Source organism: Salvelinus namaycush, chromosome 19, assembly GCF_016432855.1.
Source record: "Salvelinus namaycush isolate Seneca chromosome 19, SaNama_1.0, whole genome shotgun sequence".
Taxonomy (NCBI): domain Eukaryota; kingdom Metazoa; phylum Chordata; class Actinopteri; order Salmoniformes; family Salmonidae; genus Salvelinus; species Salvelinus namaycush.
The window spans coordinates 24,816,040-24,836,641 of record NC_052325.1 but is presented as its reverse complement, the minus strand read 5'-3'; the positions used below and the strand labels follow the sequence as shown (position 1 = coordinate 24,836,641).

The 20,602-nt window shown below is 39.6% G+C and overlaps 2 protein-coding genes across 2 annotated transcripts in view; one reads left to right on the top strand and one right to left on the bottom strand.

The window, feature by feature from the left end:
• The window catches only part of LOC120064258 (solute carrier family 49 member 4 homolog), a 90,154-nt gene extending 76,109 nt beyond the window's left edge, over positions 1-14,045 (bottom strand). Inside the window, exons 1-2 of the mRNA XM_039014695.1 lie at positions 13,606-14,045; positions 8,778-8,871 (exon numbers count right to left, since the gene is read on the bottom strand). Coding sequence (XP_038870623.1) covers positions 8,778-8,871; positions 13,606-13,900 — 389 coding nt within the window. The 5' untranslated portion in view covers positions 13,901-14,045. The remainder of the gene's footprint in view (positions 1-8,777; positions 8,872-13,605) is intronic.
• Positions 14,046-14,149: 104 nt separating this feature from the next.
• Positions 14,150-20,602, top strand: part of hspbap1 (hspb associated protein 1) — a 43,486-nt gene continuing 37,033 nt past the window's right edge. The window contains exon 1 of the mRNA XM_039014694.1: positions 14,150-14,270. The gene's annotated coding sequence lies outside the window, so the exon portion shown is untranslated. The remainder of the gene's footprint in view (positions 14,271-20,602) is intronic.

Genomic DNA, 20,602 nt, shown 5'->3' with positions numbered 1-20,602 from the left:
TACGACAGTTCAATACCGCAACACAACAATGCAACTGGCAAACTAGCGATTTATAAATGCTGTCATTCATCAAAACTATGGTAGACTAGATGGGTAATTTCTTTCCTCCCTAAAACTGCAATTTACAAGCAATACCGGGCACCCTGAAACCAGAAAATTACCATAGCTATTCACAATATTGATAATTGTAATAAGTATATACATTTCTGTGGAGCCTTTGATAAGACTTTTCCAGAGGAAGAATCTTCCAACATAATACATATATGGGGCATAATTTTGGGAAAGCACTACCAGGTTCCAAACAACCCGTTTTATAAAGAGAGTATATAGCACATCTCTGGGTGTGAGGGGTTGTGTGGGGTGTTACCATCACCTTAGTTGTAAGTCTAGGGCTGTTGCGGTGACCGTATTACTGCCACACCGGCAGTCATGTGTCATGACCGCAGTAAAATTCTATGTGACCGTTGAGTCACAGTAATGTCCTTTTATGCACTCTGGACATGTGTTGGTAGTACTCAACTCGCTAACAACCATCAGGCCTAATGGCCTGGTACTCAGGGCTCTGTCCTTCTAACCACTCTGACGTCAATGCAAACACAATTGAATATCACATCAAAAACGTATCATCAAAACAGTATTGTGATTTTAAAACTCACCTCACTGTGATGATCAATTAGAGGTTCAACAGCAGGTTGAAACATGGCTGTTGTGGATGTTGTTTCAAAGCCTAACAACGAAATGGACAGCACTTTAAAGTGATGACTCATTCAAAACTCCCATGTGCATACGCATATACGAGCCCAAGCCCCCCCCCCAAAAACCTGAATTAAAATAATGATTGTGCCGTTATACAATACATAGCCTAACGCCTACTACGCATGGCAGAGAACTGTATAGGCCTAGGCGATAGCCTAACGCCTACTACGCATGGCAGAGAACTGTATAGGCCTAGGCGATAATGTTGGTTCATTGATTGTGCAGGACGGCTTACAGAGTTAGCCTACAATTATAGTGAATTTGTAGTTAATTTTGAATAGCCTAGTAATAGGGTATTTTTATCTTTTCATAATTAATAGGCTAACACATTACCTTTGGCTACAGAATATCTCACCACCGTGTATTTCTATCTCCTCCCCTCCCTTCATTACTTTCTCCAGCCTGCAGAGAGAGGGGCTGTCAACAGTTTAATGAAATATGTTTTGATGTTCCCAAACAGATTTCACAAATGAAGCACTGGGTAGCTGCAGGAACAGGGTTAAAGAGCCCATGACATACAGGGTTTGGGTGGAATATCACCTGTGGCGCAGCGAGGCCGCATGCTTCTCAAACAGTGGTTGATGAGTGGAGTGAAATAACCAGAGTAGCCTACCCAGCATGAGTGAAAAACTAACTGTTTGGAAAGTGGCCTCCATTCGCTGTTCGAGTGCATAGGGATGACACTTATTTTTTCCCTGCCGCTGTTCCTACCCATTTGATAATGGGCCATTCTAAATCAAAGGAAATTTGACACATTAGTTAAGACTAGATTAAATTGAGAATAGTCTGATGGGTGAAAATATTATCACTTGATGGGAGAACAGCGTGTGCAGCCTGAGGAACAAGCTTTTTTGCGACTTTCTCAAATCATCAATAGCCCCTAGTCGCATCATGCAGCCCATATATGTTTTGATTTCTAAGAGATTCTAAGGTTTGTATCATTCACAACTAAAGTCTCCAAATAACTCTAAATCTAGTGTATAGGACCTGTTTCAAATGATCACTTTTACGCTCAACATAGTCACTTCATATGCACACTCGCTCCGGAATGGGAAAAATATCCTTTCTATTTTATTCAGCTAAATTCAATTATATTCTTGGTACTATAAAATCATTATTAAGCAATAAGGCCCGAGGGGGTGTGGTATAAACCACAGCTGAGGGCTGTTCTTATGTATGACGCAACACGGAGTGCTTGGATACAGCAATATACCACAATCCGCTGAGGTGCCTTATTGTCATTATAAACTGGTTTCCAACTTGATTAGAGCAGTAAAAATAAATGTTTTGTCATATGTTTTGTCATAGGCGTGGCATACAGTCTGATACACTTGGTTGCACTCACTAGGAAAACTAAAATACCAAAGGCTGGCCCTAAGGTAATCTACCGAAGGTCCTACAGAGAGTTCAATCAGGACTCATTTGTGGATGAGATTAAGAATGTGCAATGGTTAGAAGTGTGTAGTGTTAGGTTCTAATTCTCAGAGTAAAAACTCTACGGACAATATGAAAGCTCAAACCAAGTTTATTCTCCCAGAGGATCAATATAGCTGCATTAGACAAAGACATATTCACACAAGCACTGATATTTAACCCTTTCTCATAGGCTGAGTCTCCTCCTACACATCTGAACAAACATTGTATCTTTATTGCTAGGCAGGAAACTAAGTGATACGGGCCATAAAAACTTTTCTTTCTCCCTTAACGTGACCTGACCTGATCTCGACTAGAGGTCGACCGATTAATCGGAATGGCCGATTAATTAGGGCCGATTTAAAGTTTTCATAACAATCGGAAATCTGTATTTTTGGACACCGATTTGGCCGTTTTTTTTTTTTTTTACACCTTTATTTAACTAGTCAAGTCAGTTAGGAACACATTCTTATTTTCAATGACGGCCTAGGAACGGTGGGTTAACTGCCTTGTTCAGGGCCAGAACGGCAGATTCTTACCTTGTCAGCTCGGGGATTCAATCTTGCAACCTTACGGTTAACTAGTCCAATGCTCTAACCACCTGCTTTACATTGCACTCCACGAGGAGCCTGCCTGTTACGCGAATGCAGTAAGAAGCCATGGTAAGTTGCTAGCTAGCATTAAACTTATCTTATAAAAAAACAATCAATCAATCAATCAATCATGATCACTAGTTAACTACACATGGTTGATGATATTACTAGTTTATCTAGTGTGTCCTGCGTTGCATATAATCGATGTGGTGCGCATTCGCGAAACAGGACTGTCGTTGCTGCAACGTGTACCTAACCATAAACATCAACGCCTTTCTTAAAATCAATACACAAGTATATCTTTTTTAAACCTGCATATTTAGTTAATATTGCCTGCTAACATTAATTTCTTTTAACTAGGGAATTGTGTCACTTCTCTTGCAACAGAGTCAGGGTATATGCAGCAGTTTGGACCGCCTGGCTCGTTGCGAACTGTGTGAAGACTATTTCTTCCTAACAAAGACAGCCAACTTCGCCAAACGGGGGATGATTTAACAAAAGCGCATTTGCGAAAAATGTACCTAACCATTAACATCAATGCCTTTCTTAAAATCAATACACAGAAGTATATATTTTTAAACCTGCATATTTAGCTAAAAGAAATCCAGGTTAGCGGGCAATATTTACCAGGTGAAATTGTGTCACTTCTCTTGCATTCATTGCACGCAGAGTCAGGGTATATGCAACAGTTTGGGCCGCCTGGCTCCTTGCGAACTAATTTGCCAGAATTTTACGTAATTATGACATAACATTGAAGGTTGTGCATGGATGCCACCCGTTAGATAAAATACGGAACTGTTCCGTATTTCACTGAAAGAATAAACGTTTTGTTTTCGAGATGATAGTTTCCGGATTCGACCATATTAATGACCTGTTATAATTAAGTCTATGATTTGATAGAGCAGTCTGACTGAGCGATGGTGGGCACCAGCAGGCTTGTAAGCATTCATTCAAACAGCACTTTCGTGCGCTTTGCCAGCAGCTCTGCTGTTTATGAATTCAAGCCTATCAACTCCCGAGATTAGGCTGGTGTAACCGATGTGAAATGGCTAGCTAGTTAGCGGGGTGCGCACTAATAGCGTTTCAAACGTCACTCGCTCTGAGACTTGGAGTGGTTGTTCCCCTTGCTCTGCATGGGTAACGCTGCTTCGAGGGTGGCTGTTGTCGATGTGTTCCTGGTTCGAGCCCAGGTAGGAGCGAGGAGAGGGACGGAAGCTATACTGTTACACTGGCAATACTAAAGTGCCTATAAGAACATCCAATAGTCAAAGGTATATGAAATACAAATCGTATAGAGAAATAGTCCTATAATTCCTATAATAACTACAACCAAAAACTTCTTACCTGGGAATATTGAAGACTCATGTTAAAAGGAACCACCAGCTTTCATATGTTCTCATGTTCTCAGCAAGGAACTTAAACGTTAGCTTTTTTACATGGCACATATTGCACTTTTACTTTCTTCTCCAACACTTTGTTTTTGCATTATTTTTACCAAATTGAACATGTTTCATTATTTATTTGAGGCTAAATTGATTTTATTGATGTATTATATTAAGTTAAAATAAGTGTTCATTCAGTATTGTTGTAATTGTCATTATTACAACTAAAAAAAAAATATATATATATATATATATATATATATTATTATTATTATTTTTATTTTATTTTTATTATTTTTTTATTTTTTTTTTATTTTTATTTTTTTTTAAATCGGCCGATTGATCGGTATCGTCTTTTTTTGGTCCTCCAATAATCGGTATCGGCGTTGAAAAATCATAATCGGTCGACCTCTAATCTCGACCCCATTCATCACTACACTCAGTACATTCCAAGCTTAACCATTAACCTCTGGTGTAGTCCCTCGTCTATGGCACCCCTCAGGTCTCTATTACAATTAATGATTAATAACATTTAAAGTTCAGAAATCCAAACCTATCAATAGTAAGGATGATCCTGAAATGTCACCAAGTTTGTTTATGAAATTATGTATAAGTATAGCTGATAAGCATGCCCTTTGAGGAAATGCACTGTGAGGTCAAAAGGTGCCCCATGGATTGATGATGAGCTCAGAAATGTAATGATTCAACGTTATGACGCCAAAAAAGTAGCAGATAAATCTGCCACTCTGTTTGATAAGCAAAGTTATTGTAAATTAAGAAATCTAGTGACCAAGCTAAACAAAGCAAAATTGATGAAGTAAAGGTTGATGGGGGAAAAACATGGAAAAACACTATTATGGGTAGGAATTCAAACATGTCTGCCTCTATTGTTGAATCAGAGGGTATATTTATGACAAAATGACATGACATCGCAAACTACTTTAATGAATATTTTACAGGCAAAGTGGACAAGTTGAGGAATGCTATGATTCCAATATACCCTTATAAAATATTTTATCATGAAGGAGAGGAAATGCATGTTTGAATTTCATCCAGTAGAAAGGGACGAGGTAGAAAGGATGCTGTTGTCTCTGTCGGATGACAAGTCACCTGGTACAGATCATCTTGACGCCAAATTGCTTAGGGTCACAGCTAACCAAATATCTACCCCAATCTCTCATAGTTTACTAAGTGCTTAATGTATGGGGTGTGCCCAGAAGTCTGGAAAGAGTCAAAGGTTATTCCACTACCTAAGGATTCAAAAATCTGCATTCACTGGTCCTAATACTCATCCTATAAGCTTGCTGCCTGTGTGTTAAGTAAATTATATCTGTACAAATTAAGGATTATTTCTCATGTAAATGGTATGATAATAGGTTTCCAGCATGCATACAAAGAAGGGCATTCTACGAGTACGGCCTTAGCACAAATGACAGATGATTGGTTAAAGAGTATGGATGACAGGAAGTTAGTTGGTGCAGTGTTGCCAGACTTCAGTGCTGCTTTTGATGTAATTGATCATGAACTGTTACTAGGTCAACTCAAATGTTATGGTTTTAAGTCTGCAGCTCTATCCTGGATGGAAAGCTATCTATGCAGAAGGCAAAAAGTGTTCTTTAATGGTAGCTTTTCAAACAGTAAAGATATACACTGTAGTGTTCCTCAAGGAAGTTGCCTCTCAAGGAAGTTGCCTAGGCCCACATCTCTACTCTATCTTTACTAATGATTTACCTTCAGTAATGAACAAATCAAGAGTGGTCATGTATGCTGATGACTCTACAATGTATAGCGCAGCATCAGAATGTAATGAGCTAACAGATGTACTGAGCAGTGAACTAAGAATGGGGTCTGAGTGGGTTGATATGAACAAATTGGTGTTGAACATTTCTAAAACTAAATGTATTGTATTTGGTTCAAGATATATGCTTGCTGATGATCCCCAATTGAATTTGTCGATGAATAGAACGCCTGTAGAGAAAGTGAAAGGAAAAAAACGAATAGGCGTCATGTTGGACGCAGCTTTATCATGGTCAGAACACATAGGCGTCATGTTGGACGCAGCTTTATCATGGTCAGAACACATAGGCGTCATGTTGGACGCAGCTTTATCATGGTCAGAACACATAGGCGTCATGTTGGACGCAGCTTTATCATGGTCCGAACACATAGGCGTCATGTTGGACGCAGCTTTATCATGGTCAGAACACATAGGCGTCATGTTGGACGCAGCTTTATCATGGTCAGAACACATAGGCGTCATGTTGGACGCAGCTTTATCATGGTCAGAACACATAGGCGTCATGTTGGACGCAGCTTTATCATGGTCAGAACACATAGGCGTCATGTTGGACGCAGCTTTATCATGGTCAGAACACATAGGCGTCATGTTGGACGCAGCTTTATCATGGTCAGAACACATAGGCGTCATGTTGGACGCAGCTTTATCATGGTCAGAACACATAGGCGTCATGTTGGACGCAGCTTTATCATGGTCAGAACACATAGGCGTCATGTTGGACGCAGCTTTATCATGGTCAGAACACATAGGCGTCATGTTGGACGCAGCTTTATCATGGTCAGAACACATAGGCGTCATGTTGGACGCAGCTTTATCATGGTCAGAACACATAGGCGTCATGTTGGACGCAGCTTTATCATGGTCAGAACACATAGGCGTCATGTTGGATGCAGCTTTATCATGGTCAGAACACATAGGCGTCATGTTGGACGCAGCTTTATCATGGTCAGAACACATAGGCGTCATGTTGGACGCAGCTTTATCATGGTCAGAACACATAGATAATATTGTTATTAAGATGGGTAAGGGAAGTACTGTTACAAGAAAATGTTCAGAGTATTTAACATCTAGCACACTGAATCAGGTGATTCAATCCCTGGTCCTATCACACTTAGAGTACTGTCCAGTTATATGGTCAATCCCTGGTCCTATCACACTTAGAGTACTGTCCAGGTATATGGTCATCTGCAGCAAAGATATAAAAAAGCTCCAAATGGCTCAAAACATGGCTGCCAGATTAGCTCTTCATTGCTCTATCCGTATGAATATCATCCAAATGCATCAGAATCTCTCATGGCTTCACGTTAAAAACAAATTACTATCCAGTCTTCTGATTTTCTTTAGGAATGTTTTATTTAAAATAAATAAAAAAAACAGTATTTTTCTGGTCAGTTAGTACATACTAGCAACATGCATAACCACCAAACCAGACAGGCAAATTCAGGGCAGCTAAGACAACCCAAGCCAAGAACAAATTGCCTTAAATCTACAGTTTTATATAGAGCCATAGCTGAATGGAACTCTTTACCAATCCATATTTCTCAGGCAAAAAGTAAATCCACCTTCAAGGAAAAAATAAAAGATCAACTGAATATAAAACTGAAATAAAACATCAACTGAATGTTAAATGTATTTCGTGTCAGGTATTATAATTGTCTGTATTGTCTACTTGTTGAATGTTTGTGAAGTCTTGATTTGTGGTTGTTTGTAATGTCTTGTTAATTGGTGTTGGACCCCCGAAAGATTAGCAAGAGTTACGGTGTTAGCTAATGGGGATCCAAATAAAAAGTGACTAAATATACCACGGCTTTCAGCCATCAGTATTCAGGGTTCGAACCACCCAGTTTATAATATAATGGCATGGGACATATACGCATATCTTGTATGCTAAAGCAAGCCTAGAGCCTATGGCATGGCACATAGCCAGATAACATACATCAGGCCAACTTATATATTGCTCATCTGAAATCCATTTTTCTTTAAATCATGTTTCTTTAGACCTGCCTAAAATAAATAATGGATTTATTGTGACGTTGTACATTAAATTGATTTATTGTGACGTGTACATTAAATTGATTTATTGTAACGGTGTACATTATATGGATTTACTGTGATGGTGTACATTAAATGGATTTATTGTGATGGTGTACATTAAATGGATTTACTGTGATGGTGTACATTAAATGGATTTATTGTGATGGTGTACATTAAATGGATTTATTGTGATGGTGTACATTAAATGGATTTACTGTGATGGTGTACATTAAATGGATTTATTGTGATGGTGTACATTAAATGGATTTATTGTGATGGTGTACATTAAATGGATTTATTGTGATGGTGTACATTAAATGGATTTATTGTGATGGTGTACATTAAATGGATTTATTTGACTTTTTTAAATGTAGATGTTCCAAACACTCGCATCAGTGGCTTGTACGCAGCTTGTACGCAGCTTGTACGCAGCTTGTACGCAGCTTGTACGCAGCTTGTATGCAGCTTGTATGCATGGGGGCCTGGAGATGCTAAACATGTTTATGTTAATTAACGGTCAATTATGGTGAGAACATTATTATTTTTTGTCTCAGCATAATTCATACGTTCATTACAAAAATATGAAAGGCAACATAACCAACTTTCAGACAGAAACACAGGTAGAGTTACTGTACAATGTCTTTCACATGACAATAACCGGCAGACAAAATGTAATGAGCACCACAGCCCTATATGGGGCATGATTTTGTATGTGAAAGTATTTCCAGCTTCCAAACAAGCCGTTTTATAAAGAGAGTATACAGTAAAGCTCTGGGTGTGAGGGGGTGTGTGGGGTGTTACCATCGCCTTAGTTGTAGGTCTGGTACAGGGACACTACGCAGCGCTGCCCCCATCACCATGAAGAAGACTGACAGTAAAAGAGACGCCCGCAGACCTGCAGCACAGGAGAGGAGAGGTGGAGAGGGGAAAGGGAAGAGGTGAAATGGGGAGAGGTGGGGAGTACAGAGAGAAAACGTGGAGGTTATTTTGTATTCTGAAATTCTGTTCCAAAGGTCATATATTTTGTATAATTGTTGAGACCTCATTCTATACATTATCCAAAATATGAATCACGAGTCCCCAGCCAACTCCCTCCAAACCACAACATCCCAATTCTGTTCCTGACTTAAGTCAACATTTTCAGTTTCCACCACATCACCATAATTTAAGGGAACTTCTGTTCCCATACAATCATTATCTGTTCCCTGTTCTCTCAATTCCTCTTGGTAGTGATGAGTGAGAGAGAGTCACTAGTTGAGAAAGTACACAATTATTGGTGACAAATTACTAGTATTACAAACTAAAATATGACTTTAATCTGATATGAAATGTAGAGAAATATTGGTGTCTCTGAATGTTTCTGCGGGTTCCCGTTGGGAACTCTCTGTTCCTGTCTGTCAGATTGGCCTATCTCTCTGTACAAAGAAGGCACAACTAAACAACGGCAGATGCTGGTATGTAAATTATTTGTGTACAAAATATATTTCATTCTAATCTCTACCATGCAGTCGCTAGAGCTGCCTTTCATCTGGTTGGCCTACATACTATAGCAGGGTGATTCTTCACAAAACTAGAAAAGAGAAATACCATGATTTGGGGGATTTTCAAGAAATGTTATCTATAGAAGGGTCCTTTAGAGGTAGGATAGTTTACATATATTTGAGAATTACCTCCTTTAAGACTCCATAATATTTTATATTTTTCTCCCGAGTGTAGCAGTGGTCTAAGGCACTGCATCTCAGTGCTTGAGGCATCACTACCGACACCCTGGTTCGATTCCAGGCTATATCACAACCGGCCGTGATTGGGAGTCCCATACGGCAGCGCACAATTGGCCCAGCGTCGTCCTGGTTTGGCCATCATTGTAAATAAGAATTTGTTCTTAACTGACTTGCCTAGTTAAATAAAGGAAAAACAAAAATATGAATAATCATTTTTTTAAATGTAAAGGTACTACAAAGCTTTGTAATATGAGTAGTATTTTGATTTCAAAAACACATTTCTTAGATACATTTATGAATATTGACAATTATAAACTGGGTTGTTAGAGCCCTGAATGCTGATTGGCTGACAGCCGTGGTATAACAGACAGTATATCACGGGTAAGACGAAACATTTATTTTTACTGCTCTAATTACGTTGGTAACCAGTTTATAATAGCAATAAGGCACCTCGGGGGTTTGTGGTATATGACCAATATACCACGGCTAAGGGCTGTATCCAGGTACTCGCGTTGCGTCAGCCCTTAGCCATGGTATATTGTCCATATTTCTTATTTAACCTTTATTTAACCAGGTAAGCCAGTTGAGAACAAGTTCTCATTTACAACTGCGACCTGGCCAAGATAAGAAAAGCTAAGCAGTGCGACACAAACAACAACAAAGAGTTACACATGGAATAAACAAACGTACAGTCATTAACACAATAGAAAAGTACATATACAGTGTGTGCAAATGAAGTAAGATTAGGGAGGTAAGGCAATAAATAAGCCGTAGTGGCGAAATAATTACAATTGAGCAAATAAACACTGGAGTGATAGATGTGCAGAAGATGAATGTGCAAGTAGGGATACTGGGGTGCAAAGGAGCAAAAAAAAAAAAAATATATATATAACAATATGGGGATGAGGTAGTTGGATGGGCTATTTACAGATGGGCTATGTACAGGTGCAATGATTTATAAGCTGCTCAGATAGCTGATGCTGAAAGTTAAAAGGAGATATGAGTCTCCAGCTTCAGTGATTTTTGCAATTCATTCCAGTCATTGGCAGCAGAGAACTGGAAGGAAAGGCGGCCAAAGGGGGAATTGGCTTTGGGGGTGACCAGTGAAATATACCTGCTGGAGCACGTGCTACGGGTGGGTGCTGCTATGATGACCAGTGAGCTGAGATAAGGCGGGGCTTTACCTAGCAAAGACATATAGATGACCTGGAGCCAGTGGGTTTGGTGACGAATATGAAGCAAGGGCAAGCCAACGAGAGCATACAGGTTGCATTGGTGGGTAGTATATGGGGCTTTGGTGACGAAACGGATGGCACTGTGATAGACTGCATCCAATTTCCTGAGTAGAGTGTTGGAGGCTATTTTGTAAATGACATCGCCGAAGTCAAGGATCGGTAGGATAGTCCATTTTACGAGAATATGTTTGGCAGCATGAATGAAGGATGCTTTGTTGCGAAATAGGAAGCCGAGTCTAGATTTAATTTTGGATTGGAGATGCTTAATATGAGTCTACTTAATGCTTAATATACCGCCTTATTGCTTAAATATAAAATTTTTGATTTGACAAATTTTTCTATATAATTGTTGAACATAATATACTCTACGGGCATATTAAAGTTATCTGCTAGTTTATTGTTTTAGATTATGATTATTGAAATCAAAATACTACTCATATTACAGAGCAAGCGGTAAAGCGTCATATGAGAGGCCTGGGGAAGGCCAAAATGTCACAAATATTCCAACTTTAATTAATTATTTCTCAATTATGCTTTAGGTTTACAAATATATGTCAACAATCGTTACTCCAAAAGGTCCATTCTAATGAGTAAATTTTGTAAAAAATCTCCCAAAATCGTGATCTTATTTGGTTCTAGTTTTGTGAGGAATCACCCAGCAGCAAAACAAACCAGAAACTGAAACTTCCAACTTTGAGTGTAATAGGTAGAAATAGAAGAAGTGTGACTTGTCATGCCGGATTATAACTCGATTAGGAAATCATCTCCTTAATTTGAGAGTCAGGCACACCATCCTTTGAAGGTTACTGCATAGCTACTCTTTTTGCAGAGCAACATATAATAGCCCCTGCCTGCATGTACATCCCTGAGCGGTCTCTGAAAATCAACGTCTGGCAGGATTTTATGGCTTTAAACATGTCGACTTAGAAAATCAGAAAATCAGATGCACCGCAGCACACAACTTTTTAACGCAAACTCCCAACAAGTGATCTCCTTTTTCTGACACATTCTACCAGCCTCAGCATGTGTGCACTCCACTCGACTTAAGCATATCACAGGAGCCTATTCCACAGATGGGTCATATATGATGGACTCTGTCTGTCACCTTTCAGATGCCACAGAGGAGAAGAGATCATCAGCATATTTTAAATGGTGGTAAGAGAAATCCCAGCAGCAAGCTTATTTCACCTTAGAGATGGGGCTTAGCTGTTACTACGCCTGCAGTCTATCCTGAAACCCCACAGACTCTTGTCAAAAGCAGTGGACTATATAGAGAATACGGTGCCATTCGGCATGCAGACACTGATTTACTACTACTATTGTACCTCACTGCTCCACATGGGCATAGACCAAATCATGCTACAGATTAACACACGCTTTTAAGGAGTTACATTTCAATAGGTTTTATTGATTTATTGAGGTTGTGAATCCTAAACTCCTATTGACAACAATGCAAGTCTAAGTTAAAACTTAATTGAAGAGGAAGTTAGTATTTGCCCGAATGAATAAAGTTACGAAACACAATGAACGATATGACACTGTTATGACCTTTTACTATGTAACACCCAATAGCCACTTCATCTTTTTGTTTTAAAGAGACTGTCATGAGATGTCCCTAGATGACTAACTAACCACAAACCTATGACATATGCCCTTTCCTTTCATATGCTGTATATGTTATTTTCTTTTGTATGTTTCCAAGGAGTCAAATAAAATGTTTTTGTCAGCTGATAGTGTGGTCCGGGTGTTAGATTGGTGTTAGCTAACTATTTTAATCAGGTGATGTGGAGGAACTGGTTTAGTGATTAGCAGGCATGACTGGTAGGCAGCACTTCTGAGTGTTACTTTAACTGTCAGTAAACAATACTTGACTGTTGTTTGAGAGCTCGATGAAAGAGATTCCACAAAATAGCACATAAGTGGCCCGTAGCAAAAATTCCACAAGGCAGCCAGTCAGTCACCATTTCGTATAGAAACATGTTATTTTGTGGTGGCTAGATCATAATGACTACAACAAAAGACTTGAACTTACTGAAAAGACAGAAGCATTATGTTATTTCTGTGTGTCAGACAATCGGTGAGGCCAACCTCTATGATCCCTTACATAAAAAAACACATGATTTCACATGTGGAACACTTCACATGTGATCTTGTGCAGTTTCATGTTATCACATGTTGCTTTACTGTTGTCATCACATTAACTTCACATAACATTACATGAAAACGTGTGATCACGTGAAATTCATGTGATTTTTCATTGAGATGACAGATGTAAATACAGGGAAATATTTTGATTGTTTACCTGTTGCTCAGACCCTTTCTCATGGTTTAATAATTTAAGGTAGTCTTTGGACTGGATGTATATCTTAACTATTCTTATGTCAACATAGGCCCACCAAAATTAAACTAGGCCAGTTATTTCTACAGATGTTGTGTATACATTGAGGGAAATGTTTGTTTCCCATTCTTATGGTTGATTGGATAAAAAACGTCAATCAATTATGACCTATGATATCTAGTCATCAATACCTTCTCATTTTCCCCCCAGGATGTATACGTCAACAATTCCCAAGTCGCTGCAGCACGCAATGACACAACCCTGGGGAAATATAATTTGGCAATGGAGACATACAATTGTAAAGACGTACTGCCACCTCGAACAAAACAACTCACCTTTCTTGTCCATCAGCCACATAAATAGCAGCCAAGGGGTGAACCCTACTGGCCCCCATAGAACCAGCACGGCGATGTCAGATTTGGCGAAATCGTACGCGTGCATGGCAGAGTTCTGAATTGGGCCCCAAGTGTTCCATACCATCCCTTGCATGAACGCCAGCAAAGAAAATAGAGTCAGAACCAGCCATCTTCTCCCGTAGACTCGGCTGTAAACTGGCTGAATACTCGTCTCGGGGTTAGGAGAAAAAATAAGTGGTTCCCTTTCGCCCACGGAGCTCGATGCAGCACCCATCGCATTTGATACAACGTAGCGTTCGTTCAGCTGTGACTTAATCCGCGCGCGATGTCCAATATTCGATTACACAATGGCAACAAATGTATCTAACTTCAATATCAGTTGCCCAGAGAAACAATAACAACCCATGTCGCTGCAACAATTCAAGCTGCACTGCGCATGCCTGAACGGAAGTGGTCACAATTTTGAAATTTAAACCCGTTGTCATCCATGTTGGTCCCTTCCTCAATAGATGTGAACGTGATTTTCAGCCCTTATTGAGTCGGAATGGCCCCCTAGTTTAACATTACCGTATCCTTGGAAAAAAGTCGCTCACATGAGTTTTGTTTACTTCCTCTCTGATTTGTTCGTGGACGTGTAAAGAAAGGTGAGCCCCAAATGATTGCTGTGCTTGCAAAACTACATACTTAGGTTTATTTTCGTGAAGTGTGGTGAGAGTTTAGATATGTGTCCTTATTATTTTATTATCAATTGTCTCCTATGCTGTTGTCACAATAGAGTTGTAATGTGTGTGTTTGTTTGAGTCTCTCTGGTTAAGTGATAATGCCCGAGAAGCCAGTGTTTGGAGGATATATTGACACGGGTGTTGTTGGCCCGAGACGAAGTCGAGAACCGGTGTTGTGCCGAAAATCTCCCCCCTGTCAGAATTCTCCCCCCTTACGCGTGAACGCGCACACACTCAATTCTTCATTGCTGCGACTTGCTTGCTGGTTGAGATTTCTGCTCTTCACTCTGTTGTCAGTTTAGCCTACATTTCACTGATCTTAGTAGCAGAAGGCATTTTTTATTTGTATCCTTCAAGGTAACTGTCAATGATCCCGTTAAGCTGCGTTATATAAATGTTTTATGCCGATTTGATCGCGGAGTGGCACTAGTAATGTCTGCAGTTTTCGGTTTGGCCATTTGTTTCAAGTGTATTAGTCTATAAATAAATCTCTTTGCCAAAATTCGTCATCTCCCATGTCTTATTCGACAAGTAGTTGTGAAATGTTTATTGCTTGCCTATATTTTACTCCCTCTATGTTTAATGTAACACACATACGTTAGTTATTAATTTAGGTTGCCTATCCTGGCGTGAAGTTTGTTCTATAGAAAGTATTTGACTGATGTGTGCCACAGAAAGTATTTGATTCTAGTGACAAAATTAAGGAAATTAGAAGGGGGTGAGGAGGATTTCGGCAAGGCCATTTTCTTGCCTTCTATCTTGGGACTGCAAGGCCTGGCACACTTCAGAATAATTTTGGTAGCTCATGTTGACCAGTAGTGTGTGCCACAGAAAGTATTTGACTCTAGCCACAAAATTAAGGAAATTAGAAGGGGGGTTGGCAGGCAAGAAAATGGCATTGCCGAACCCCCCCCTTCTAATTTCCTTAATTTTGTCACTAGAGTCAAATACGTTCTGTGGCACACATCAGAGTCAAATACTTTCTACAGAACAAACTTCATGTCAGGTTAGGCAACCAAAATTAATAATTCATGTATGTGTGTTATATTAAACATAGAGGCAGTAAAATGTAGGAAAACAAACACTTCAGAACTACTAGTCCAATAAGACATGGAAGAGATGATGAATTTTGGTAAAGAGATTTATTTAGACTAATACACTTGAAACAAATGGCCAAAACGAAAACTGCAGACATTACTAGTGCCTCCCCGCGTTTAAACCGCCATAACATTTTATGAAACGCAGCCTAACATGCTGACCAGACCGGACGCGTCGCAAAATACATTTAGAAATCCATGTTATCCAATTATTGCACTCACACTGCTTGCGCGCGCCAACGAGCGTCTGCGTTGCCAAGGGATAAAATAGAAGTCATTCCTATTTCTGACGCAGATCTTGTTGCAAGTCCTGCCTCTCCCATCTCCTCATTGGTTTATAGAAGCAGGTACCCACGTGCCATCTCCTCATTGGTTATACCCACATGGGTGATTGAAAGATGAAATGTTTTGTCGGTTGTCGTGGTAATACTATGAAAGTGTAGATGCCAATCACCATATAAGTTAAAAGATGAAAAAGTCTGGAAGGAGGAGAGATGACTAGAAACGATTTGGTTGGCCGTTTTATGTGTGGATTAATTGTCGGAGACAAGTCTCCGCTGGATTCCTTGTGCATTTCAGGTAAAATAACTCAATGTTTATATCCCAGGACAAATTAGCTAGCAACAGCAAGCTAGCTAAATAGGACAAATTAGCTAGCAAGTGCAAGCTAACTAGCTAAATTTCCATATATGTTTAATGCTTTTCGACCTGTCCCCAAATTAATGTCATTGGTTCAGAGTTTTTGATATTTTAACCTGCGTGTCGTGATCGCGTTTGGTGTAGGGGCACAAAATACATTTATGCACGATGGCGCACGTGCGCAGCCGGTTTGGGTTCCGTGTAACAGGATCATTGACAGCTGCCTTGAAGGACACAAATAAAAAAATGCTTTCTGCTACTAAGATCAGTGAAATGGAGGCTAAACTGACAACAGAGTGAAGAGCAGAAATCTCAACTAGCAAGCAAGTCGCAGCAATAAAGAATTGAGTGTGTGCGCGTTTTAGCGGGGGGGGAATTCTGGCAGGGGGAGATTTTCGGCACAACACCGGCAAACCGTGACAATATATCCTCCAAACACCAGCTTCGAGGGCATTATCACTTTTATACAATGGGTTACCAACATATTCAATTAATGATTGACATTTTCATTAAAAACATTCCGAATAATTTATTTATGGTCGTTCATTGTATCGGTTCGGTTTCCAGCGACGCGAACCAGTCGTTGTCTTTTTGCTCTGTGTCTATGGACGTTCGTTCGTTCTAAATGTTCTATTGCCATATTGGCTGGCAATGTTTCTTATCCTTATTGCTTGCTAGATAGCTAACTTACTGTCATGTCAAACAGTGCAGCCAGAATATTTTAAAAAAAGTTTAATTTGCATTTGTTTAAGCTGTTTTCTAGTGACATTAATTTGGATACATTCATAAGAATGAGATAATGAGCGATTTCACCTGTAATAAAAAATGTGCTCATCAGGACACTGTTGTTCAGAGGAGCTAGCCAACAACACAGCTAACACAATCACTTGAAACTGAAGCTGGAAAGACTGCAAACTTGCTTAATTTTGTTTAGTTTTACCTGTTTTCTATTGACATTTCTTTGTATATGTCCATAAAAACTATGCTGATTAACAATTTCGACTGGCTGAGAAAAGCTGCCTGCCTGTATGTCTCTTCCCGACTCCCGACTCCCGACCCCAGGCTACACATTCATTACAATGGGACCGCTGGAGATCGAATTTCAATATGAAACAGTGTTGCAAATGTCAGACAGACCACAAGTTTTATACAAATCTCCACTATTGAAAACCAATTGCTAGTGTAAAAGAAATTGGAGCTAATGTCTAGATGCTTTTTACAGTGGAGACCAAGTTTATACATTGTCTGGCTGGGCTGATGAGACAGTGGATTGCCAGGGAGATGGAACAGCATTTCAACGTTATAGCTTTTGCTGGTGGTAACTTGTGGAATAGACACTGGCTGGAATGCAGTTTTAACCTCTTGAGCCTATGGGGGCGCCATTTCGACTTTGTAAAAATGAGTTCCCAAATTAAACTGCCTCGTACTCAATTCTTGCTCGTACAATATGCATATTATTATTACTATTGGATAGAAAACACTCTCTAGTTTCTAAAACCGTTTGAATTATTTCTCTGAGTGAAACAGAACTCATTCTGCAGCACATTTCCTGTCAGGGAGTGAGATTTCAGAAATCGAGGTCCCTGTTCTGAGGTCAGTTTATAAGTCCCCATGTAAGCCATCGGGCTACATGCACTGCATACGTCTTCCTCTAGATGTCAGTAAGCGGGGAGAATTTGAATGGAGTGGATTGCGCAATCTGGGACCCTATATATAGACCGTGGAACGGAAGTACCGTCCTTTTCAAAGGTGCGCCTGGCGCAAGAAGACATCACAATGGCGTCCTGCAAACGCTTTCGTTTTAGTAGTTCTATATCTCCGGTCATGTTTTTATTCGTTATAGGTGTTAAAGACATCATAAGGTAGTTAATTTAAACCGACTTATAGCAGTTTATTGCGATTTTCTGGGATTTCTTTGTCATGCGCTTTCACGAGTTGGACACCTCTCCAGTGGGTGGCTATCGTTAGCTGCTATTTCGACAGGAGAAGAGGACATCTTTCAACCCAAAGACGATTGTTCTGGAGAAAGGACACCTTGCCCAAGATTCTGATGGAAGCACAGCTAATAGTAAGCAGTCTTTATGCTGTTAATTCGTACTTATGTTGACAAATGTCAAATAATAATTCCGCCATGAATTATGGGGCGGTCTCGCTTTAGCGCACGCTGTATTGTGCAGTAACGTTAATTTTAAAAATCTAACTCAGCGATTGCATTAAGAACTAATTTATCTTTCATTTGCTGTCCAACTTGTATTTTTTAGTCAAGTTTATGAATAGTTTTCGATTAGAATAGGTGCCTTTCCCAAGATTTCTCCTGACATTTTCTTTGCAGCTTGGCTACTTTTCTCATTGTATAACCACGATTTGTGCCGCTAAATATGCAAATTTTCGAACAAACTCTATATGCATTGTGTAATATGATGTTATAGGACTGTCATCTGAAGAATTCTGAGAAGGTTAGTGAAAAAAGTAATATCTTTTGGTGGTTTATACGTTATTGCTATGTTTGGCTTGAATCAATGCTGTTGTGATGTTTGCTATTGTGGTAAGCTAATATAACGCTATATTGTGTTTTCGCTGTAAAACACTTAGAAAATCTGAAATATTGTCTGGATTCACAAGATCTGTGTCTTTCAATTGCTGTACGCTGTGTATTTTTAAGAAATGTTTTATGATGAGTAATTAGGTAATACACGTTGCTCTCTGTAGTTATTCTAGTCGCTTTGGTGAGAGTTGTGATGGTGGCTGCAATGGTAAACTATGATTTATACCTGAAATATGCACATTTTTCTAACAAAACATATGCTATACAATAAATATGTTATCAGACTGTCATCTGATGAAGTTGTTTCTTGGTTAGTGGCTATTTATATCTTTATTTGGTCGAATTTGTGATAGCTACTGATGGAGTAAAAAAACTGGTGGAGTAAAAAAAGTGGTGTCTTTTGCTAACGTGGTTAGCTAATAGATTTACATATTGTGTCTTCCCTGTAAAACATTTTAAAAATCAGAAATGATGGCTGGATTCACAAGATGTGTATCTTTCATCTGGTGTCTTGGACTTGTGATTTAATGATATTTAGATGCTAGTATTTACTTGTGACGCTATGCTAGGCTATGCTAGTCAGCTTTTTTACTGATGGGGGTGCTCCCGGATCCGGGTTTGGGAGGAATTAGAGGTTAACCAGTCAGCGTCCAGGATTAGACCCGCCCGTTGTATAATTAAGTGATAATGCATGAGATGCCCGTGTTTGGTGGATATATTGGCACGGGTGTTGGTTGTTAGGCCCGAGACAAAGTCGAGTAGTAAAGTCGCTGCATTTGCGTTTTTTTAAGCTGTTTTCTAGTGACGTTTATTTGTCCAAATTGCAGAATGGCGCCAGGAGTCGTTTTACAGGCTCCTAACCAATTGTGCCATTTTTTATTTTTTTGCATTGTTTGTCATTTATTTTGTACAAAATGTTTCTGCCACCGTCTCTTATGACTGAAAAGAGCTTCTGGATATCAGGACAGAGATTACTCACCTCGAAATGGACAAAGATTTTTTCTTTTAAGGAATCAGACGCAAAGGATTTACTGCTGACACCAGACCAGCCCCAAATCGTTGTCATTCTCATGAAGAAGAGACGCTGATACAGGGGACGCAGGTCCAGGTGCCTTGTGAAAATTTGTCGGTGCATGGGTAACCCGCCTCTACCATCCGTCCTATTGCCCAACGTGCAATCATTGGAGAATAAACTGGATGAGCTCTGTTCAAGACTATCCTACCAACGGGACATTAAAAACTGTAATATCTTATGTTTCACCAAGTCGTAGCTGTCTTGCATCGGCAACACAGAACAGCTGCCAGACGCCTCCGGTAAGACATGGGGTGGTGGTCTGTGTCTATTTGTCAATAACAGCTGGTGCGCAAATCTAATATTAACCTATTCACACGTATCAACACATGGGTGTGATAATTCTACAGTGGTCCCTGTAGTGTACGATCAAACAGTGTGATTAGAACGCGTATTTAGAACGTCCAGTTTCGAATGACACAACAATCAGCATTTGAGCTGGCCACATTGTTTTTTTCAGAAACATTTTGCACAAACACAGTCCTTACAAAGTTATGTCCAGAATGTGAGCAGTTTATTTTGGATGCAATGTTCAGACATTCACAGAAGTAGCTACAGCATAACACAATCATCCAAACCGGGAAAATGTAGGCTACATTTGTCCTAGCGCTTATTGAGGAAAGATTGACATAACACAAGCGGTCATATTTTTATAACTCTCGACTGACAGAAACGACAATATGAATTAGCTAATAGCAATTACTATTTATAAGTAATCACATCACGGGTGAGCTCACCATTGATCAAAATAATTGAGTAAAATACTTTATAGAAATCGAAAGTAATCCAACGATGGGAAGTTTGTGCGCGCCGCCATGCTTGTTCTTTTCGCATCAACCAAAGATAACAAGAGGGGACAAGATGAGTCTGGTCTGTCTTTTAGTATGCAGGGGGTGTGTTG